This window comes from Notechis scutatus, chromosome Z, assembly GCF_049901735.1.
Source record: "Notechis scutatus isolate UNSWTSFEM ecotype Mainland chromosome Z, rNotScu1.2, whole genome shotgun sequence".
Classification (NCBI taxonomy): Eukaryota; Metazoa; Chordata; class Lepidosauria; order Squamata; family Elapidae; genus Notechis; species Notechis scutatus.
Window position 1 is genome coordinate 83,399,367 of NC_142025.1, and position 24,447 is coordinate 83,423,813.

The 24,447-nt window shown below is 35.8% G+C and overlaps 1 protein-coding gene across 2 annotated transcripts; it reads right to left on the reverse strand.

The window, feature by feature from the left end:
• Window positions 1-2,860: 2,860 nt before the first annotated feature.
• Window positions 2,861-17,713, reverse strand: COX18 (cytochrome c oxidase assembly factor COX18). Of its 2 annotated transcripts, none has more exons than XM_026679875.2 (6): window positions 17,204-17,713; window positions 16,298-16,398; window positions 10,577-10,740; window positions 9,211-9,335; window positions 6,458-6,565; window positions 2,861-5,477 (listed from the first exon to the last, which is right to left on the reverse strand). In XM_026679875.2, exons 1-6 carry the CDS (start codon window positions 17,564-17,566, stop codon window positions 5,307-5,309), a joined length of 1,032 nt encoding a protein of 343 aa, XP_026535660.1. In that variant the 5' UTR covers window positions 17,567-17,713; the 3' UTR covers window positions 2,861-5,306. The 2 variants fall into 2 exon arrangements, with proteins under 2 accessions (XP_026535660.1, XP_026535661.1); XM_026679876.2 differs by having other exon boundaries at window positions 9,211-9,332; window positions 17,204-17,702.
• Window positions 17,714-24,447: the final 6,734 nt, after the last annotated feature.

Here is a 24,447-nt window from a genome sequence, read left to right on the forward strand (position 1 = left end):
CCTCAGTTCTTCATTCTTTTAATGCACCCAATGCAAAAAGGTAATTTTCCTGCATTTTTAATATATTTTTAAAGTCTACAGTTGTTTTTCATTTCATTGTTTTTATTTTAGCAGATAAAAATAAATTAATAAAAACATTTTGTGCCTACTATTCCAAAGTAAGTGGGCAAAATCTTCAGGATCGGTAATCTGATCCCTTGCTTATTGGATTCATGCCCCTTGTGGCTTGTTAATGGGATTCGTGCCATTCCCAGGAGATGGTGGATAATTATTTGTCATGTCACCTTCTTTAAGGGAGGGGATGATTTGCCCCTCCTCAAGAAGCCATCACTGCACTCACTTGACAACTTTTTCTCTGTCTCCTCTTATTGAGAAGGTGTGTCATGCCCCTGGTGGAGTCTGACTCTGAGGAAGAGGAGGAACAGCCAACAGGGAGTAGGAGTGTGGCTCCAGAGGTGGAGGAGGTTGGGGAAGGGCAGAGGCCGGCTGAGCAGTCAGAGGAGGATCCAGGCCCATCCCCTATCCATCCTAGGTCACACAGGAAGGAGAGGATCAGGGAAAAGCGAGGTCTACTCAAGAGATTACCATGATCCTCCTCGTGGCTTGCAGCTGGGAGCTATGTATATAAGTTTGTAACTGTGTAGTCAGAATTGCTGGAGTCAATGTTTAGTGTTTACCTTGAAAGAGGTTTATCTTTGTTGGCATTCTTCCCATGGACTTTTCTCGGTTATTTGCCTGGAGTTTAGTTATTTCAGCTTGCTTCAGAACTCTCATCAATGCGGTTCGTTTTGATTTTCTGTTAGCCTCATTATTTACTTTTGTGACTTTAAACTGTGCCTAATAAAACAGTGAAGTTAAGTTGAAGGCCTTACCAGACTTTAATATATGATTTGGGTTATTTTGAGAGACTACGGGTCATCACAAAGTGGTTCGGTTACAGATGCAAAGGTTCTGGATTCTGATAACCCCTTTCAAACAGGTGTCAGGCCAGGTCATAGGACTAAGATAGCATTGGTCATGCTTTTGGTTAAACCATGGAGGAGCCAGGATTTTGTTGGCTCTGTCTTAGTGGTTTTAGATAAGTATCAGCCATGATATTCTACTGCCTGCCCATGATATTCTACTGCCTGCCTGTAGGGATTAGATTTGGGAGATGCTGCACTTAGGTGTTTCTTTCCTTTTCCATTGTCAATTCCAATTGATATTGGAGAGATGAGAAATTGAATCTGGCACTCCCGATATGGAGTGCCACCAAGCTCGACACATGATGGCATACTTATGGCATGCGTGCCACAGGTGGCACGCAGAACCATTTGTGCCGGCATGCGAGCTGCAAGTAAACTTGCTTCACTGGGCATGCGTGTGCCTCACAGCTGATTTTTGGCTGGTTTGAGGCCTTTTTTGGCCTCCCAAAGGCTTGAGGAAGGCTTCTGCAGGCTGAAAACTAGCCGAGTTTCGTCACTTCCTGTTTTTCCAAAACTACTGGAAGTGATGAAACGGGGCTAGTTTTCAGCCTGCAAAAGCCTTCCTCAAGCCTTTGGGAGGGCGAAAAAGGCCTCAAATCAGCCAAAAATCAACTGTGAGGCGTAGTGCAGGTAAGGGGGTGGCGGATAGGTGGGTGAGTGGGGATTGTGCATGCATGTGTAGGGGGTGTAGGGGGCACGCATTGCCTTCTGGGTGCTGGCAGACAAGTGCGTACAAGTGCACACACACAATTTTTGGCACAGGAGCCCAAAAAGTTTAACCACCACTGCTCTAGACCAGGGGTGTCAAACTCAATTTCATTGAGGCGCACTCATCAGGGTTGTTTGACCTTGAGGAGTCGGGGTGCGCATGGCCAGCTTGACATCACTCATTTGGAGGCACCTGTGGCAGCAAAAATGGGCAGCCCCTCCTGAGCTGTTTTCACTGATGGAGGCACTGCAGGCCAGTCCTTCGCTGTGGGCCAGATCTAAGCACCCTGTGGGCTGGATTCAACCCGCGGGCCTTGAGCTTGACACCCCTGCTCTGGACTCTTGCCTGTTCTGCTTAACATGTATATAAAGCCATTGAGTGAAGTCATAGTCACTTCCTGAGTTAGGCATTGCCAGAACACTGAGTTACATATTTGAGCTATGGCTTGATCAAGTAATGTTGTCGGTAAGCTCACTCAGTAACTAGAAGGGTCAAACGGGGGAGAAAGACACTCAAATTCAAAGCTTTCTAATAAGCTTTCTGGATCCAAGGCTACATACAACACTCACTTCAATTAATCACTGAGTATTGTGGAAAGAATAGCTCTAGCATTGATATTCCAAGAAATCAAAGCTTCGTCCTGTTGTACTAACTACTGAAATTTCATAGTCCTCCATTATTGTAGCAGGGCAGTGTATCTGAATTGTTTTTAAAGGGAGTATAGCAAGTCATAAGATACACATAACTCTGTATAAAATTAAAATTGGTAATATTAATTTCAAAGAATGATGAGCACTTGTTTACCCTTAAATGCACCATGCTCCACATCCCAGCTCCCAATATAAAATTGCTGAAGTTGCTCTTATGATGTTGAAATGCTGAAGATACAATCAGTAACTTTGATGAAAGATAAAAAAGGGGAGTTTTGTGAAGAAACTTAACAGACATTCCAGATTAGTTTTTGTGCTGCATTGTATCAAAGTGAGAATTTCACAACTGCATCAATCTCTGGCAACCAAGTAAAATTTACAAGGATATCACCAAAGCAATGTAATATTAATATGTTAACATTTAAATTTTCAAATAACTAGCTCTGTTGCCCTCATTCTTGCAAAAATCAAGACCAATCCATAACAAAATTCACTGGCTGCAGTTCAGTGATATATACAAGGACAGCTAATTCAAGTTTGTTGATTTTAGTAGGCAGTGTTTTATTCAATTGTTTGTGATAATAATGACAATTCAGTAGTGAATAGTGGTAAATCTTATTCGCCAAAGACAGCACATTTACTTAAAAGACATCTTTCAAGCCTCACACAGAGAGTTTGAGAGATCTTGGGAAGACTGTCTGCTGGAGTGGTTGGAAACAAGTATACATTAGAGAGCCAGTTAGTTTAATGGTTAAAGCACCAAATTAGGAACTAGGAGAAACTAGTCTCTCCTTAGGCATGAAAGCTGGCTGGTGACATTGGGCGAATTGCTCTCGGCCGAACCCATCTCACGGTTGTGAGAAAAACAGGAGGAAGGAGTACTATGTTCACTTCATGGTGAAATGGGTACCAAACAATTTTATTAATACCACTGTTACTTATAAAATCAATATAAGGTGGGATTATAAACATATAAATAAAATAAATAAGGTTCCAAATAGATGGAGACTGTATAAGCAAAGACAGAAGTTAATACCCATTGCAATGGATTATAGGCAGGAGACTATTACTGAAGACATAGCAAAACTTTTACTATGGAAAGTTTTGTAACCTGGCTAATAAGATATGTTTAACAAACACATTTGCAGACTTTTAGCTTTTTGTATTAAAATTAGAAGACACTGCCACTGAACGCGAATGACATTTTGGCATTTTATACTATGAAGGTAAATTATATACATAAAATAGTAATCAAGGCAAAAGTTTCAATTAAAAAATAGTGAACAAATATACTTAGTTTTTAGGACTTGTGTGTAGAACAAGTCATGTTTCAGATCATATCTATGCAGAAATATTGAACATTCAAAAGGATTCAAACTTTTAAACACCACCATATAAATCAACTTTCTCAAACTTAGCCACATCAGTATTTTCATCCATCTGCAGAAGTTAGATTACTTATGGTACAGTGAAAGCTTGGTTGATGCTGTATCTGTGATGCTGAATAGTTTGCAACAATCCTAGCTCATTCATTTGGGGAAACCTATTTATTGTGAAGCATCTTGTCATGTAAGATCCTATTGCTTTATTATACTCCATGGATAGAAACTTTGCTGCTAGCCACACTGTGCTGTAATTGTTAATTCACTGTGCTCAACTGATCATGAGTCTGATCAAGTCACTGTAAAGTGCTTAACACTATATAGAAGTTATATTTTGTCTACTTAAATATACAGTATGTGTAGGTTTAACATGAAAATCAAAAACACATCCAAGACGCATTAAATTCCACACATGCCAAAAAAGGATGGAAAAACCTGCTTACCACAATAGGTATTTGGGGTACTACTTTTTGTGAATTAAATGTATCTAATGCCATTTTCAAAATTCCAATTCAACAATTGAGTTTTTAAATTATTGGGCTAACTTATTTTCCCTTTTTTATACAGAGCTATGAAGCCAAATGATGGCTTTAGTTTTTCTGTTCAATGCAGACTGAAGAGAATGGTTACAGGTTGTTAAACATTTCTTTTCCTTAAAATTTAAAAATATATCCCACATGATTAGAAATATGCTGTCATTGTTACTATTATGAAAGTTCCATTAGATTCTTCTAGATAAATTGTAATTGGTATATGAACAATTAAAGCAATATATACTTAAAAGAGATGCTTCTAAAACTGCAGAGCCAGTACTTTTTGTAAGTGGAGACACTGAGCAATTGTCACAAGTCAGTTATGGGCATTGCTAGAAAACAAGGCTGTTTAAGATTTGTCTTTAAATTTAGATACCATCCCTTATGTAATGTCTTCCCTACTGCTAAAATATTTCAGTAAATGTTTCTTAAATACAATAATGTATTATAAGGCATTATAAAAGTATAATTAATATATATTTAACCGCTTCATCTAGACTAATATGGATGAAAAAAACTTGTTTTCTAGATGTTTGCACAGAAATGTGGTCAACTGCAATTAAATCCTCTGAATGGGAGATACTTTTACTGTTAACTTCCACCCCCAAAGTTCTTTTCTGTTTGGCAACTGGATATTTCCCTATGCGTGAATGTACACATCAGTATCTGTCGTGGTTAGGATGTGACACAAAAGATAGGATGCAAGTTTTTTCTCTCTCCTAAGTCATTTCTTAAATATCTGAAAATCAGTTTATGATTTTATGAACATTATATGCATATTGAAAAATGCTTGTATTTTAAGCTGCCAAAATAATTAAGAAACAATATTAAAACAATTACATCACCTAGAAGGACAATGTTTTTTTAAAAAAAGCTGCAATATTTAAGAAATTCCATATAAATTAAAAACAATCACTGAATTGAAAGCTAATATTTTTTAAGACTGTTGTCTCCTACTTGCTGACAAATTGTCTGAAGGGTACATACAATTTCTCTAATAAAGGTAGCTTTCTAATACAAGTTAATTATAGTAAAAAAAATCATTTGGTTCAATTACAGATATTATTTCACTTAAGGAAATATTTCGTGTACAAAGCAGCTACAATGTCTTTGTATGGAGTATCTGAATCAAACTTGGTCCGAGGGAGATGGCATAATTTACAGAAAGCAGGAGAGCGCAGCAGAAGGCTATGTGAAAGGCCTATGAAGCTAGAAGATACCCAGTACAAAGCTAGTATCTGAAATAAAAGGAAAAAGAACATACTGATTTTAACAAAGTGAATAAAAGTAGTACTATTGCCAAGTAGTCACATTATCTCTCATTAAGAATATCCATAAATGAAAAAAAACCTTGACTAACGTGTTATCCCATTTTCTTCCTAGGAATTCTGAATGATAAAGAAGGCATAATCCTCTAATTTTATTTTTATAATGTATCATATATTAGGATGAAGAATAGTGAATAACCATGGTTCCATGAGATCCTATTCTGAATGTCTGGCTGAAATGTCTAGCAATTTCCATAGGAAGCCATCTTAAAAACTGAGCTTCATAAACCATTATTTATGCCTTTGAAATTACTGATTTTAATACGTCAGATTGTTTTTTTCAGTTGCTATGTAGCATAATTCACAACAGTTTATCATCAATATATAAACTTTAGCCCTATCTTGATTGACTCAAAAAGACATTCTTCCAAGTAGGTCATTTATACAGCGAAAGAATATCAATAATGTGATCTGTAGGTGATTTTCAAATTCTGTTTGTGACACATATAAAACTAGTTGGACACAATGAGTTTAGTAGATAGAAAATTTGATTTGATGAGAGGAAGATTTGAATTCAAATCCCCACTTAGCCATCACCCAATGTAGAAAACAGCACTATAAGTATGTATAAGCTAGCAATACCAATCTAAAATAGCAATAGCACTTAGACTTATATACTACTTCATAGTGCTTTACAGCCCGCTAAGCAGTTTACAGAATCAGTATATTGATCGCAAGAATCTGGGTCCTCATTTTACCGACCTCGGAAGGATGGAAGGCTGAGTCAACCTTGAGCCAGTGGGAATCAAACTGCTGGTTTTGCAAAGGAAAAACTATTCTTAATAATACAATTCTCAAATGTTCCCAACATTGAACATCCAGTTCAGTGTTGGAAGGAAAGATCTTTTGCAGCTAATATATAATATACTGTACTACCAAACTGTACTTACTGATGGAACATTTGAAGCAATGGGAATCATTAGCACAGAGAGTGCTCGAAAAAAGTTAGTAGCATACTTCCAAAACCGTGATGTTTCAGTTCTTCTTAAACTAAAAATCTGGAAAGATAAATTAGAAACAGCAAGAAGAAATATCAGCTAGGATTATATTTACTGAATGATGTTCTGGACAAATTAGTTGATTATTTCCATATTTACATGTATCACCTGATACACCTTTGAGTTTTTACAGCCACAGTATTCCACAGTATGATGGAGGGCCTTGTGACAGGGAATTACAAGTCAAGAATTAGAATTTTTGATAATCAAACATAATAATAGAAATCCAGAAATGACTACATGTAAAGTTGCATAATCAGGAAGATTAGGGCAGGAGGTACTGATGTCAAGTAAGATGTTAAAGTACAATTGACAGAACCCATTCTATTAAGATTTTGTATGTATTTTTATGTCCATGTTTTTTCATTAAAGCAAACCTTAACAGCATAACATATGTTTAACAAGTATCTTTTAAAGTTCTTTTACAAAATTAACATTTTAGAATTCCCAATATGCTAAGTAACGTTCTTTATATCAAACTACTCATCATATGTAAAACTATACCTGCCGCCAACTTAAACAATTTTCTTTCTTTGGCCGAAATTACTCTGTATTCTGTGAATAAATTTTTAATCACTTGTTCTGAAGTCTCACAATAGGCTGTCTTGTTTTTGCCAATTATTATTATGATCTGGAATGTCTGAGCTATTTTCAGACTAATGACTCAGGATTAGTCTCTACCTTATGGAGAAATATATAACCATGGGCAATGATATCCACACATACTAAATCAGTTTGTTCCTTATGTAGCCACATGAGAAATGGACTGCAGGTCTACAAATTAAACCTATGTAGGCAACAATCTAGCTATTTTATCATCTACATACAATCTGCTCTGGAAATTAGATAAATTCTATGTCTGAGATCTGGAACTAGACAACTTGTTTATACTAAACATTTCACTACCGAGATAAGCAAGAAGGACAAGTAAATATGAGTCCAGCTTCCTGCAGGTAAATTATTATCTCAGTATTGTAATAATAATAATAAAAATAATAGAAAATAAAAAAATAATTCATTAAAAATTGCTCCCACAGGCACAACTTAGGTATGTTTGACAGGAATTATAGATATGCTTTCATGAGGTACAGAAAAAGAAAATTGTGTGCCTTATTTTTTAGAATTAAATGACCAAGCAAGAAATGCAAGCATAGTGCTTAAGGAATTTCTTTTCATTTCCTGAATGAAAAGGAACAATTCTTTTGCCTGTTTCTAAATTATCTGGAACAATATCTGGATACCTTGGATTGCCCCCTCACAGCTTTCTAAAACTATTAAATTATAATTTTTTAAGTGAATGTAGGAGAAAAATATTACCTACAGGGGAATAATCATATTCAATTACTGATTACTTTGAATTAAATATTAGTTTGTTCTAAGACTGATTGTTTTTGGAAAGTGATTGCCAGTCTGCAAAACCAAATGGGACTCTATGCTCAAAAAAGTTTGATTCCCCCTGATTAAATGTATTAATATAGCATTGAACTACAGTCTAAGGGATGGAAACTACTATTATATTATCTATAAGGAAGCAGTTAAATGACATAGAAGGAAGAACTATTACAGTGTCATCTATCTTGGAATTCTTTGTAATACTCTTCAAAAAATATTAATAGGAAAAAGGAGGAGTTATGATAGCAATATTTATCAGACACAACCATATATATACATCTACACCCTTAATCCAGCATATCTACCTATGCAGCCGCAAAAATAAACCAAAGTGCCTTGCATTTTATTATTATTTTATTTGTAAAAGTAGTTTTGGTTTTTTTTTATTTTCCTATGATAAACTTTCTAGAAATTTGAACCTTGGTTAAAAAAATAGGTTGACATGGTTGAGATTATGTCAGTAAGTATAGGTATTGCCTAAAGTTTTTGAAGTAACTTCATCTTCTATAAAGACAGAAATCGGCTTTCCTTTCAAAGGAAAGGAAGAAGTTTCATTAACTGTATTATCAGACACTCTACTATTGTCCATGGAAAAAACCTATTGGTTAATGAGAATCGATTTTTTAAAATAAAGTTGATACTTCTATTCCTAACATGGTAGCATCATATATCTAAAAGACAAACATAAAAGAAAAATCTACTATAGTTAGCTATCGGTCTCTTTATTAAAAAAAAAACACTCCTTCTTGTACCGGTAGTATTTAGTCATGCAGCATACAAATTTAATAAATTATATCTATGCCTAAGGTGCTATCTGAATCTTAAATCTGCAATATAGTCAGCAGCAGTACCAATAACTGCACTTACATTCATATTGTCAGGAATTATTGAAATCAAGCGAAGGCATACAATTTCCAAATGAAAATTAAATATAAAAGTGTTCCTGGGATAGCATCTTGACATTTCACCAAGGTCTGAAAGATAGCAGTGCAAATATCAGCCCTAACTTTATTTAGTGTTATCCTCTCTGTACTTTGTAACTTGTTTAATAATTGGGTGTTTCCAATTCTATATCTACTAACTGTGGACACTGTGCTTGCTTCTCAATATTCGTTTAGTGTTTTGAAAACTCTGGGGAATTTTAATTCTATTAATTAGAATTATATAGACAGAATAAATAAATTACAAGCTGTTATGCTATTTGGCATATTACAGTTCTAATCCACCCAATGATTTTATAATACGCCTAATACCTCTACTATCAGTAGATTGAGAAGTCCAAGAGTGATTGGCAAAATCCACGTTGAGTCAGGTAAAGTGAGATCCTTAAACCAGAGTATGCCTCCTGTGGAAAACTGCTGTTGAATTAAAAGCCCTGCTGAAAACACACACATAATTGGCATATTATTTTTTATTATAAATGTGGCAAATACTTAGGACTTCACTAGTATTGAATAGATACTGAATTTATGCTAGCATATTTTGTAAAAAGGACTAGCAACAGCAATTTCTGAATGTTGGCTTTCTCCTACTAAATTAGATCTATAAAACTAGAGCTTGATTTAGCTAGACTGAAGTAATAGTTGAGAAATCATTGCAATTTTTCTCTTAAACTCAGATTTTTAAATTACATAATTTCACTGATAATTATACTTACACATTATGCATTTTAAATATTATTCAGCAGCTTCAAAGGTAAATAGGTAATCTGACACAGACCTTTATTATTACCGGACCTGTTTGCCTGCGTCACTCCCTCTCACACATGCAGAGTAATACTCCTGCCTATTTCCTTACAACTTTAAGGTGGTTTGAGCTGAGAGTCACTCAATCAGTTTTCATGTCTATATAGGCAGTGTTTCTGAATCAGTGTTGATCCTGATATCTGCCTGACAAGTTCCTGCAGTTTTCTTAAAAGATTTCAGAAGTGGTTTGCCATTGCCTGCTTCCAGGACAGAAGGAAAGTGACTGGTTCAAGCTCACCATGCTAGCTTTAAAACCATAATGAGATTAGAACTCAGTCCCCCAGATTTTAGCCTTAGGCTTTAACAACTACACCAAACTGCTGCACCAGATTAAAAAAAACTGTCAATAATATTAAATGAATAGCTTCTGCTAATTAAATCTTATTGCTCTACTATAATGCACTAAGTTGAATAATTATGTTGGATATCATTTATACTTCTTTCCTCATGCACTGTATGACCTAGAAGTCTGCCTGAACTCCCAGCTCCTGCATAAAGAACAGATGTTAGTGCCTGTAGTCTGGAAAGATTTAGATGGCCCCTCTCTGCTGTTCAGAAGGCTGGTGAAAATCTGGCTTTCCACCAACCTTTGGTGAGAGTGAAGAAGAGTGAGATTCTTTGCTTTATTCCATCTGTCATACTTGCCATTTTATTATGCCTTTGTCTGGCTATTGTGAACTAACCAGTCATTGGGAATCAGTGTACAAGATTAATTATACTCACTTGCAATAATCAACTCCAGAATAAAAATTAGTTACTGGCAAAGCTAAAAAAAATCTTAAGTCTGAAAAAGAAATGTTTCTTTTAAGAAAGTAAATCACTGAGAAAAGAATTTTAGAAAACACAATTTAAAGCAATACTACAAAACTATTACCTTCAGAATCTCCTCTGCCAATGCTTAAATTACGCAAAGCTATGGAAATAAAGACCCATACTGGAATCTGTACCCATATGATCAGGGTTGTCTTGAAAGGGTGACAATTATCTCGAATATATAACTCTGAAACTATTCTTTTTATATTTCTCCTGTAGCATACCCTGGATGGAAAGACAAATAAAAGATCATTTTGTAGATTAACAGAACTAAATCCATGAACTAAAGTGGTTATTTTTACTGAATTTAGCAGAATTTCAGTGCATAGCAAATCAAGTGTACCTTGATTTTAAATGTTGCAATAAGATTGTTTAGAATTAGAATATAGCAGTATTTCTAAGGTAAGAAAGAGCAGCACATTATATTAAAGCTATTCCTTCTGGAACTATAATTGTTAATTTTGGACTAGTTTTTTTTTTTTTTTTGAAAATGTAACTACCTGTGGAAAACATTTGACTTTCAGGAGCAGTTATACAGCATTTTTATAAGTTGTAGATCATTCAATAACATCATGGCCACCTGCTTTTTAAAATTTTAAGGATGGCAGCAAAAAGCCTCCAAGATTTAAATTATTGATAGAGAAGTAATGATTAATGACATTCTATTTTTACTCCTGATCATCGTAGTAAGAATAGATACTGTAAAATTTGGAGACTAAACTTATTTATTCTTCATTTCTCAACCTCTTTTATATGCCTTTTATATTGTATACCTGAAAACAGGGATTGCATTCTTTAATTGTAATTGAATGAGAGTGACTCTGAGAATCTTTTGGCAGAAAAATTGGGCAAATAAATGCTTCAAAAATTTTTTGTTCATTATATGTCATAACTGGGAACAGTTCATGGCAGTGTAAAGAAAATATTTTGAATATTCTGAGGGACCATCTCTTACCCATCACATCTACCCAACCCATCAGAGTGGGGAGGCAGGGGGACTTCTGGTGGCATTTCCGTCAAAGACAGATCGGAGATCACAATCGTGCACAGCTTAGGTCTGTGTTTTACCTGTTGGGATCCACCCTGGAGGGGTGGTGAAAGAGGGGAAGACCGCCAGTTGGGTTGAAGGGAGCCGCATCTCGCCTCTCTGGCTAAGTATACTCCCCTTGAAATAGGCTATAGCAGCAATCTTTAACGGCTGCCCTGAAGACGGGAAGCTATCCAGGAATTAAGTTTGTGCTGGAGCAGTGAAGTGGTGAGCAGTGTGTGACCAGGCAAAATACTTTGGATGTTTTCAAGGCAACCCCGAGAAATAGAAGGAAAGATTGTGGAAGCGGTGATTGGAAAGTAAGAGGAAAATTATAAGGAAAATACAATTGGACTACAAAAGACTGAAATGGAAGTGATATTATACAGAGAACACGTTTTAAACAACAGAATTGAAAATTAAATTTGGAGTATTATACAGAAATTGGCATTAATTAGGCATTGACTAAATGCTGGACTTGTTCGAATTGACTACATTTAAAAGATATAATAGCTAATGATTGAAAATTAGCGGAATTAATACGAGCAAAAAGAAGAAAAAAGAGAACTTTAAAAAGTGGAAAGTGAAAACTGATGTAAGAGCACCAGCCAATGGCTAAAGGAATTTTCTTCTTATGATTTTATGGAAAACTACTGGTCTAGTAAATGCGTGAATGGGAAATGAAATAAAAGACTATAACATAACAATAACCCCGGAAACATAAAAAAGATCACAGCAAAGGGACAAGCGAAGATATTATCTTGGGACTGTTTGGTGGATTGGGACTGTGACAAAGAAACAGAAGGATTAATAAGAGAAATTGAGAGAAATGGATATTTCTGGTAAAGATTAAAATAGAAGACTCTGGCTTTTATTAAAATATAGAGTAACTCAATTGAATAAGTAAAATGAATGAAATATGTGAAGAATCCAGATTGGAATTGCAAAATTTGAGGGGAATAATAAAAGAAAGTATGGAACTATGGGATATATTGGCAGAAAAACTAGAAATGGCGATGCAGTTCACAAGAGGATCAAAGAAAGTCCAAGGTGGAGGAGCTAAAGAAAGAGGAAACCAGCAAAACTTAGAAAAGGGAAAACTGGCTAAAATTAGAAGAAATTATAGGGCCAAGAGATTAAGAGACGATGGTTAAAGATAAAATAAAGGGGGGATTTCACATGGAAATATATTTTGGTATTTTTTAGAAATATAGAATGGGGAGTTTTGAAGTTTAAAGTTTATTGGGAATTACTTTTAAAGTAATTCTTTTAAAAATAAACAAATAAGTTTAATTGGAATTAAAGTGGAATAAGACCTCACCGTAAGAATATTGTATAATTATATATGAGAAAAATGATGATAGAGTAAGATAAATTAAGATGGTTTTATTGTTATTAGATCCTTTTATTTTTACATATATTAAATATGAAATAGAAAATGTAATTGATTATACAAACGATATATTGTAAAGTATTTGCAATGAGATTCTTATACTATGATTAAAAAATGATGAATGGAAATTAAATATAATTTCATAGGTAAAATTTGGTTAAATGGAAATAAAGAGGAAATATGGTGTGTGTGTGTGTGTATATATATATATATATATGTGTATGTCTATGTATATGTATATGTAAAGTATATGTATATGAGAGGGGAAGGGGAGGGAGGGAGGGAGGGAGGGAGAGGGAGGGAGAGAAATGGGGCAATCCAGCGCTGCTGGGGAATTAAATCCACGGAGGAAATTTGCATGGCTTGACTGCTGCAGAGTGAGCTATATCAGGAAAATGTTAGATAGTACTGTGCATTCAAATGTTTGTCCTGTTATGACTTGAATGAAAATGGATTGGAAATGGTATTTGTTGCTTGCTGACAAACTTTCATAAGTGTGAAAATATCGGGGGGGAAATGCTAGTTACACTTTACTCTTAACAAAGACAAAACATCAGGACTTTGGATCCTCTCAAACCCAAAGGATGAGAGAGGCCCTTCTTTTCCCTTCACTCTGCCCCACAATTCCCAACCTCGTCCCCCTAGGGAAGCTCCCACTTGCCCCCTGCCCCCACCTCATTCAGCCAGAGTGCTGCCTTCCTCCCCAGACAGGCCAATTCCATATTCCAGAGCTGTAGTAGTCACAGGACTGACCCTTTGGTCATCCAGGAGCAGCTGCCCCAAAGAGCCAGTGCTGTGGCTACTACAACTCTGGAATATGGGACTGACTTTCCTACCACCATCAGTCTGCCTGTCTGCATTTTCCTTCACTCAGACTGACCAGGCTTCTTGAGAGAAGGAACACAAGAGGTTCCTGGAAGGCTGTGTACCTGGAGCAGGTGCTTTCTCTTGGGCCTCCTGCCCAGAGGCCAAGAGAAAGTACCTGGTCTGGACACACAGCACCCCAGGGTCAAGCTAGGTGGATGCTCTTTTTAGGTAAGTTTGACCTTAACTTTATTTTGACTGTAATATTAATGGCATCAAACAAATTGATTTTGACAACTATCATTTCTTGTTTGGTTTTAGATTCAAATGGTTTCCATGATGAGTGAAAAAGCATTATTATTATGCATTATTATTATGCATTATTATTAAAGGCTTCTTTCTGATAGCACTTCAGATTGCACAAAATAAAAAGCCATATACAATTGGAGAAGATTTAATTGCATGTTACGAGCCTCTGAAGAAGTTTTGGGAAAGCAGGCTGTCCAGAAACTGAAAGCAATTCCTATGTCCACTAATACTATCAAGCGCAGAATTGGAGACATGGGTGGAGATATTGAAAATCAAGTTATAAAAATGGTGAAAAATGCACCATTTTATGCAATTCAACTTGATGAATCAATAGACGTAAGTAACAAGGCACTTCTCCTTTGTTTTGTGAGGATTGAGTGTGAAGGAGAGTTACAGGAAGAACTACTTTGCTCGCTCAACTTGCCAGGTAGAACAACTAACTCTGAGATTTTTGAAGCACTGAACAGTTATTTCCTCGAACACGGAATTGAATGGAAAAAATGTACTGGGATTTGTACAGATGACTGGACATTGTTCAGGAACAAACATGACCGGACATTGTTCAGGAATTGTTGCAAAGGTGAAAAAAAATGGTCACCCAGACATTTTGTCAACACACTGCATTATACATCGTGAACAACTTGCAACGAAAAAATGTCCCCAGAACTACATGAAGTGTTGTCAGATGTTATTAAAATTGTAAATGAAATTCAATACAAAGCACTCAATTCTTGAATGTTTGAGGCACTTTATGAAGAAATGAGTTCTGAGTATCTTCTTCACATTGAGGTGGGATAGCTGTCAAGGGGCAAAATACTACGCCGACTGTTCAACCTGCGCGAAGAAGTGAAAGTATTTTTCTGCCAACAAAATAATCCAAAATTTCTAGAACTCTTGACCAACGATGCATACCTTGCAGATATTTTTTCGTTGTTAAATGAACTAAACTTATCTTTGCAAGGACAATTTCAGGATGTGTTCATACTATGAGGTAAAATGGATGCTTTTCAAAAGAAAATATTATTGTGGCAAATGCGGTTGGCAGAAGATCTGCAAATGTTTTCAAATTTTGATGAGTATATGAGAGAGAAAGATGTCAACTGGCAGGTGGTAACCATTGTTCAACAGCACTTACAGTCACTCACAGAATCTTTTGTTCGTTATTATGCAAAGAAAGAAGATCCCAGACATGGCAATATGTGGATAATAGATCCATATGCAGGAAAAATCGAAGACAGCAATTTAAGTATGCATGAAAAAAAAAGCTTCATTGATCTATCATCCGGTGACTATCTCAAAGCTAAATTCTGGTCATCCATCACAAGACCTCATTTCTAGCTCTCCGTAAAAAGTGAATTCCCATTGCTGAGTGAAAAACCAATGAAAATTTTGATTCAATTTTCAACAACATATTTGTGCGAAAAGACATTTTCATCTGTCACAGCAATTAAAACTCTGTACCGGTCTCGTCTTGAAATAACAACTCTCTGTCTTGCAGTAACATCATTGGAGACAAAAATCCATAAACTTATTTCAAACAAGCAGAAACAAATATCACACTAAAATGTGTAATATTTAAATGTTTCACTATTTTGTAATGATTGTACTAACTTTAATAATTTTGTTACAATAAATATTTTGTTGATTAAGCACTTATGATTTTGTTATAATTAAATAAGCATATATATATATATATATATATATATATATATATATATATATATATATATATATATATATATATATATATAAAATTTTTAAATAATAAATTTATGTTTAATATAAAAAATAAAAATTTTATATTAAATATATTATCTTTTAAAAAATTAGTATTAGTGGGCCTTGGGATTTAAAAGTATGAGTTTGGTGGTCCCTGAGGTCCAAAAGGTTGGCAACCCCTGTTGTAAGCCACCTTGAGTCACCACGGTGAATAGGTGGCAATACAAATCTAATAAATAAATGAATAAATAAACAAATGAGAAAAGATCAGAAGACACAGTTTACTTAGATCTCTATGAAATGCAAATTAGAAAATAGACAAATACTGTAGATGAAAGAAAAAATAGAAAGGGAGGCCAAATCCCAGAGCATTTACTATTTGTACAGTAAGATTACTGTACAAATAATAGGATATGGTACAAGCATCTTATAAATATATATCTCAGATAACCAATCCAAGTATGAAATACTAAAGAACATATATTGGTATTTTATTGTGATTATTAGACACACAGTTCAAGTGATCTTACCTAGCCTCCTTTTCAGACCAACCGTATTGCTTTGCAGAAACTGAAACTTCATAACGGAGCTGTTTGGCTAAATATTCAATTTCAGGGTGCAGTTTTTCTAACTAGCTGAAAAGACACAGAAATCTTAGTTATATAAAGTATATATTTTCTCAGATATCTTCTAAAGATATATGCTTCTCCTAGTCTCTAGGTCAGCACCTTAACACTACACTATACATCATGTGACATTTTTCACACGATTTGTGTTAAGGATATCTTCCCTTCTAATGGAGGTTTTAGTGTATATCATAAAATACAAACAATGAACAGGAAAATGAGAAAAGGGAAAACTGGCTAAAATTAGAAGAAATTTAGAGGGCTTCTGGAAGATGACAAATAGAATGAATACACTAAGAAAAAATATTATGCACAATAAAAAAGAGAAAAAAAGGAAAAGGAAAAGAAGAAACACAGATATTTATCCAGACTAATGAGACCTTGGTTATAGAATTAAACGAAATATATTCCATAAATCTCAATGCATCTATATCTGCATATCACTTCATGTATTTAGTACTATTTCTAGATGAAGCAAAGTGAATATTACTCGCTAGAAGCTCAAGATGTGCCCACATGGATGCAAATCCAAAAAAATCCGATTAATGATCATGCAGGTTCCACCCTCTTTGTGCTACACCTCTTTCACAAGTACATAAAGCTCTTAGCAGAATTTGGACTGATTGTCTAGATTTTACTGTCTATATGCTGTCACAATTCAGCACCACTCAGTGCAAAAAACGTGCACTTTCTTCGGGAGCATCACCTGTTCCTTTAATATCCACGTTTCGTATTTAAGAGCACATTCTGTTAAGGAGACGAATCCCCTTCTGCAAGTGCTCAGTGGCAACCCCTCCTTTTAGAACTCACGCGGCTGACGACGCGCTTCTGGAGGACGCTGAGAGGAAGGGTAAGGCCAGTGCGCAGAATGGCGGTAGCTGCCAACACTGTGGACCACCAGGGCAGCCCGGATGCGGCCTGCAGAGCTATCAAGCCCGATTCTACCGTCGCGACAGGTACCGACGAAGAGAGCGTTTCATACCAGGTCCCAACCCAGGAAGGGTCTCTGTGGCTTTCTTCGACACCCCCGGCGGGCGCAGGCACACAAAGGAATCGAGCTCCCCCACGACGGTAAAGGACGTCGAGGCAGGAGCGGGAGCGCAGCCCGTAGGCGACCCTAACAGCCATTCTACCTCCAACAAAAGACACCATCTTGCTGGCCAGAATGCGCATGCCCTCAGACGAAAAGTCGCTTTGTCGCCAAGGCCTAGGCTAATGTTTGGCTGGGTAATTCTAGGAATTGAAGCCCGCGCATCTTAAAAGTTGCAAAAGATTAAGGAACAACAGGCGTTAGCTTTTTAAAGTTCCGGTTCCGGTTCCGGTTTTTGAAGGCTTCTTTGGCGCTTTGCTTGAGCGGAAGTGGAGGACCATAGAGTGGATGGTTAGTTTTCAGAGGTGCTCATCTGTGCATCTCTTCCTTTTCCTTTTTTTTTTTTGTCACATGGAATCGCTTTGGAGGAAGAATGAGCTATTCTGTCTCTGCGATATATTATCTATATTCCCTATCTCTACATTAGCCCCAAACTACAGAAAGTTATCCTCAAGGAAAATGAGGATTGAAATGAGCGTGAAATGAGCGAGAAGGGAGAGACGAGCCTCTTCATAAAGTCACATTTGATGATTACTATTTCTAATACGGAACCTCCCTTATTTTCTATGCTGATGCGCACTTTTGATTACAAAAATAAGCAGAAAAGAAAAAGATACGCATCTTATCATACCAGTTCAACCATAATAATTTCCAGAAGGATAGCAATGTTAGGGGACGTTTTAAAATCTTTATAGGCCTAGGCACATTTTTCTTTATAAATCGAAACAAAATCCAGGAAGATGCTCCTGGATTATTGTGTTCTGCATTACTGCCATAAAAATTACAGGATCACATCAAATCTCCATTAGCTGTTGTTTAATTTGATTTTTTTAAGGATGACATTTTAAAATCAATAGTGACAATATATCCTGAGAATAGAATTGTTTCCCTACAGTCACTGAAGTTAAAATTTACTATTGTTTTTTTAACTTTTTAAAATCACCCCCCCCCCTTTTTGTTGTAAACTGCCCAGAGTAGCCCCATGGAAAGTAGCAAATAAATTTAACCATAAAGAAAACAAATACTTTAAATTGAGTGGATGGAATTGGGGGTAAGTAGACTTTGTTTCTTCATTAGAGGCTATGAAGTTAGGTTAAATATACACGGAAGCAGCCCTGTTCAGAGAAGTAAGGTTTTTTGATAGCTAAAGCAGGAAGTTAGAGGAAGATATAATTTTCAGATGGAGAAAAGTTCAGGATTGTCAAGATGAACACTTCCTTGACTAATTTAATCAGTTATTAACACCCGCAATGTAAGTAATAGTGGTGGTTCATAATCATATTTATTTAATTTATATTGCCGCCTATTTGCTCATGGCGACTTGAGGTGGCTTACACAATGTAAAATCATATTTAAAACAAAAAATAAAAAACAATGAGAGCTGCATGCCAGGATATTTGTGAAATAAATAAAATCCCTCCATTTTAAAAAAAACATTCTAATGTTAACTACTGCTATTGTTTCTTAGATTAGCAAATGACACACAGATTACCAGATGTTAAACATTCTGCATTTCTAACATGACTAATGATTAAAGCTGGTCCGTGGTTCATCTTTGGAGGGTATAGTTGGTCTATTTGGGAGTTTATTATGGTCCATCACACAGTCAGCCAGGAGTTCAGACTGGATTTGGCATGTTTGGCTATCAAATCCTTTCCCAAGTACCTACATAAGCAGATGTAAATGTTTGTTGGTATTACAGATACTGTGACAGATATAAGCTATTTCAAGCCTTTTGCAATTGACTGATGGTGAATTTGTCAATGCTGATGGTGTTTGTGGTGCTCCTTTTTTGGGTAGATATTATTGGTACTATCTTATTTTTTTTTTGCCGCAATCATTCTGTTTCTGTTTGCAAGTCTTTGTATTTTGTTTTCTCTGGTTCCTTTTCTTCTATTCTGCTGTCTCCAGGTATTGCCACATGCACTATCCAGATTTTTTTGTTTTTCTTATTGACAATTGTTAAGGCTGGAATGTTATACAGCAACTGCCTGTTTGAATTCTAAAGTCACAGAGCAATTTAGCTTCATTTTCTAGTTCTTGTTTGCAGGCAAATGGTATTTCTTGATCTTCCAATAATTGTTCCCTTTGTCACACCATTGTTTGTAGTCAATCTGTGCAATCTTCTTGTCACTTGCTGCCTTGTCAATTCTGGCTTTGTATGCATTTGTTAAGGCTTGGTCTTGTGCAGCCAGAATTAGGTTCTCTGTCTCTTTAATTTTCCTGCACTTGGCCATTGCCAGGTGTTGTTATCTTCTTTACCTGTTTTTTATAATTTACTGGCCATGTAATACTTCATGTTCCCATGCCACTTTTCTGTTTTTATAATTAAAATTATAATAAAACTAAATAAAAAGTTTAAACAAAGCGAAAGTAAAGATAATAAATCAATAAAATAAAAATATATAATAAAAAGAAAATGCATTAATATGACTAGTAAAAATGGGCATGTGGGGAGATGGAGTCTGCTTCAATCTAGCAGCTACCTCCAGAGTTCAACTCTCCCATTAGATCTCCAGGCCAAATTTCAGAGCCAGGTCTTTAGGCTCCTATGGAAGGAGATTGAGGGCAGATGTTCCAAAGAGCAGGTGCTGTGGTAAAGAAGGCTCTTCTTCTGGATCTCAAAAATTGGAATTCTTTATGATAAAACTTTGGAGACATCTATGCTTTCCTGCCTATCCAATTGACAGTGGGTTATTTTAAATTTTATAAAACTGCCTAAAAATGAGTCTTAGTAATAATGTAGAATCCTTAAAATCATTAAGCTTTATCTATACAACTTAAACATTTTTCATTCTCTTAGAAGTACAGAATAGGAAGCATTTAGATGATTAAAGCCAATCCCTGCTTGTTCAAGAATCTAAACTGAAGCATGCTTTGATCTCGTGCATCTCTAGTTGTGTTCCTTCTAATATGTATCTGTGTGGTCTGTGTTAATATTTCGTAAGCATATTAGAAATACATTCTTTCTAATATATTGGACAATTTGATGCGAGACTAAGGGGCTCAGCATGGATTAGTTTATAGCTAAACTGACTAACGGAATGGACAGAATAGCCTCTTCCAGCAGTCTACGGGTATGTCAACATGTGGAAATATGGGTAAAATCTCAAATTGTAAAAAGTTGATTTAGTTCAATTTTGTGCAGTAGTTTCATTAGAGCATCTCCACGTGATGTGTCATCAACATCCATATCACGACATCAATATGTATTGAAAGGACATAGGAAAAGCACATTTTGTACATGAGGTCTCAGGCAGAGAGCAGATCAGGAATTTAATTTGGAATTAAGACAGCCCGCAGTATTTTGGCTATGGCAGTGGATTAATTACTACCGTATTTGCCGGCGTATAAGACGACTTTTTTGCCCTGAAAAACATGCCTCCAAGTGGGGGTGCGTCTTATACGCCGGGAGGACTCGACTCCCACTTGAGCTTGAGTTGCAGCCGGGAGGGAGGCTGGGGGCGGTGTGTGTGTGTGTGTGTGTGTGTGTGTGTGTGTGTGTGGCGGGTGTCACTCGCCACGCGCTGCGCAACCTTTCCCCCTCTTCCTTCCTTAGCGGTGTGGGGAGGAGAGGATTCGAAGATCCTCACGTGCGGCGTACTTTTCTTTTTCTTTTTTTCTTTTTGCACGCAGGTTTTGCATGCGGGCGGCTGTAGGTTAAGGATGGGGGAGCCCCGGGTGGGTTATCAGGTTTTACGGTGCTTCCAACATGTGCGAACGGTGGGAGAGCGGAGAAGAGAGCGAGCGAGCGCCCGCTGTGTGAAATCCTGCCGTCAAAGCAACACTGGGGGAGGCAGGGTATAAATTTACCAGGTTAATGTAGCAATGGTGATTAATGCCCAGAACATTGTTTGCGGGTATTGGGGTGTGTGTGTGTGTGTGGTGGTGGTGAGGAGAGGTTGTCCTTTGAATGCGGAAAAGTAGGTGTGACCTTGTGTAGGAAAATAAAGAGATCCTTTTAGCGTGTTTGGCTTCTTTGCCTCCCCTCGTTCGTTTTGACGTGGAGATAATGGCCTTCGGCGGGAGGGGAAGAAAACGGTAGCTGGATCATTTCAAATTTCACTTACTCTCTCCTGCCTCACTTCAATATGTCTGAGCGACTCCAGATACTGGAAGACTTTTTGAATGAAAGTGTTACCTCCATTTTTTTTTTTAAAGAGGGCCACTTGGGGAAAAAAAAAGATTCTAAGGAATTCCTTGTTTCTTGATTAAAGAGAAGGCATTGAATATACTGTTCCTTGGCAGCCTTTTCAGTGTCCGGGTTTTTGGTGTGTGTGTGTGTGTGTGTGTGTGTGTGTGTGTGAGAGAGAGAGAGAGAGAGAGAGAGAGAGAGAGAGAGATCAGCTGTATTGAGAAGAGAACGTTTCCTGTGTTCTCATTTTATTTACAACATATTTTACGCTTAATGGTAAGCAATGAAAAATATTTTTAAAACTCATTTCTAAACTCCATAGCTATTTGCATATTCTTGGTTCAAAATTGGATTAGCTCATTTCAAAATTGTCCAAAGCAGAAAAGTGCGTCAAAAAAAAAAAAAAAGTGCAAAAGTGGAAGGTGTGTGGAAGAGGGGTAGTCTTATACGGCGAGTATATAACAAACTCTATATTTTGAGTGGAAATGTTGGGGGGTCGTCTTATACGCCCAGTCGTCTTATACGCCGGCAAATACGGTATATATTCAAAGATTTATTATTTTCTTTTTAGGTTTCAGTAAAGAAGGAATACTTTGCTTTTTTTGTAAACTCAATTCAATCTTAGTGGCATTGCTCTATGTGTATGGAATTATGGAGAAGATCAGCCTTCAAATGTTTAAACCTCACAAGTTCAAGAGCTGAAGAAAAGAAATTACCAACAAAAACTGAGAAAAATACTGTTTAAAAACTGTGTATCAAGTGTAACTGCTTCTATATAGCATGGAAGATTACTAGCAATATAAAAAAAGAAAGCCCTAAAAAGGGGGCCTGTCCAAAAGTTGAAAAAACAAGATGTTTAGGCTACGTCTATTAAAGTTGTGATTATGATGAGGTTCTTTACATTTTAAAAAAAATTAAATGTTTTGCTTTTGTATGCACCTATTACACTCATGCCTTGCAGTTTTATCCATTACTTAAAAGTATTTTTGATAACCAGAACTGTACTTAGCTAAAACTAGCATTCAGAGTTATGTAAGAATGGGGTAGTACTGTTTTTCCAAATTTAAAAACCTGTGAATTATGCATTGAGCTATCCAGAGTTCCGTATTTTATTACTTAAATATATACCTACTTATATACCATATATTGCAAATAGTCTGAGAGTGTGTTTCAAAATAAAGACCTAGAAGGTCTCAAAAAAAGAACATGTTCCTTGTCTTTATTGGTCAAGTATGCATTACATTTGAAATATAAAAAGTGTTCCAAAAATGTTCCTAATACAGACTTCTAGCATCCACCCGCCCAGGATTTTGACAAGGCTTATTTAATAAAAAAAGACATGGAGTGTTTCAGTCTGTTCTATTAATATTTTTGCTTTCAAGTCAACAAAATACAGATCACTTTAATAAGAAACCACATCCGAGGAAACTTAGCTGAACCTGACAATATATTTTATTGTAATAAATACTAAGCAGCAACTACTCTGCTGAAGGATTATTTAAAGAAGCAAAAAATAATCCTAATTAGCTGTAGTAAGCATAAACTAAAGATAGTTGCAAATATTATATAAAAGTTAAATAGCATTATTCCCCCACCCATTAAAGTGCTGAAAATTAGGTTGGTATGTTTTTCTCCTTTCCATCAACAGCTATTTGGTTAGACATTCTTTTTGCTACAACCAATTCCAAATATTTCATTACATATAATAAGATAATGGAAAGGTTATTTTAAGAGCACCAATAGAGGGCATTACACAGACAAACTTATTTATTCATGAGTCTTTCAACATTTTTAAATGTGCATTAACAAGGCTGCAGGATTCTTTGGGAAAGTGATTTTTCTTGCTGGCTTTACACCTGAAACAGCATTTTAGAATTTATTAAAAACAACTGGTCTAAGTAATCTTAATTTCACTTGTCTAACTCTTGTGTTGAACCACTAACACTATTATTTCTGTAGGAGTAAGCCCCACTAAATTGAATGGCACTTACTTCTGAAATGATATGTCGAAACTTGCATATGAGAAACAACTGCTACTGTAACACAGTTCATTTCTTTCAACTAGCAAAGAATAGAGACAGGCCTCTTTGTATTCTCACATGCAATACTTGCTATGAGGACAGTTTATAAAATTTAAATCTACATATCACATATTCAGAAACATACCAGTTATTTAGATTTTAGAAGTACGTGGGACAGATGGTAACAATTATAATTAATTGTCACCATTTGTCACAGGTATTTATAAAATCTTCTAGATTGGAATAGATTATTTGCCAATTAGTATTGCTTCCTTTTAGGCAGTGGAAGTAATCCAGAGTCACATTATACATTAAGATATGGCCTCCTAATTTCAGAATACATTATTCCCTTGGCATGATAATTCAGTATCTTCTAAATTCAAGCCATTTCTATCGCAGAAAACAATGGCCAATTCATTCCGACTGATTTTTTTAAAAATCCCTTGCCAGTTACTAATAGACAATATAAAGCTAAGGAGTATTTTCAAACTAGTTGCAGACAGTAATTTTATTAACCCATCTTTGTAATAATCTGGTTAGACTATATCTTAACATAGAAATGCATTAATATTGAAGGGGGGGAGCTTTGGAAGTGCTTTAACATAATGATTAAGGATCTGTGTGTATTTTTGTATTCAACATTTATAGAGTAGTTGGGGAAGAATTTTGCATAAATGTCCTATTCAATTTATAAAATTAAATTTATAATGAATAAATATCAAATCTCATTGTATAAACATAAGGTTATGGAAAAAACTCAAAAATAATGCCCATTTTATGAATATTTAAAATTACACAACTAGAAAAG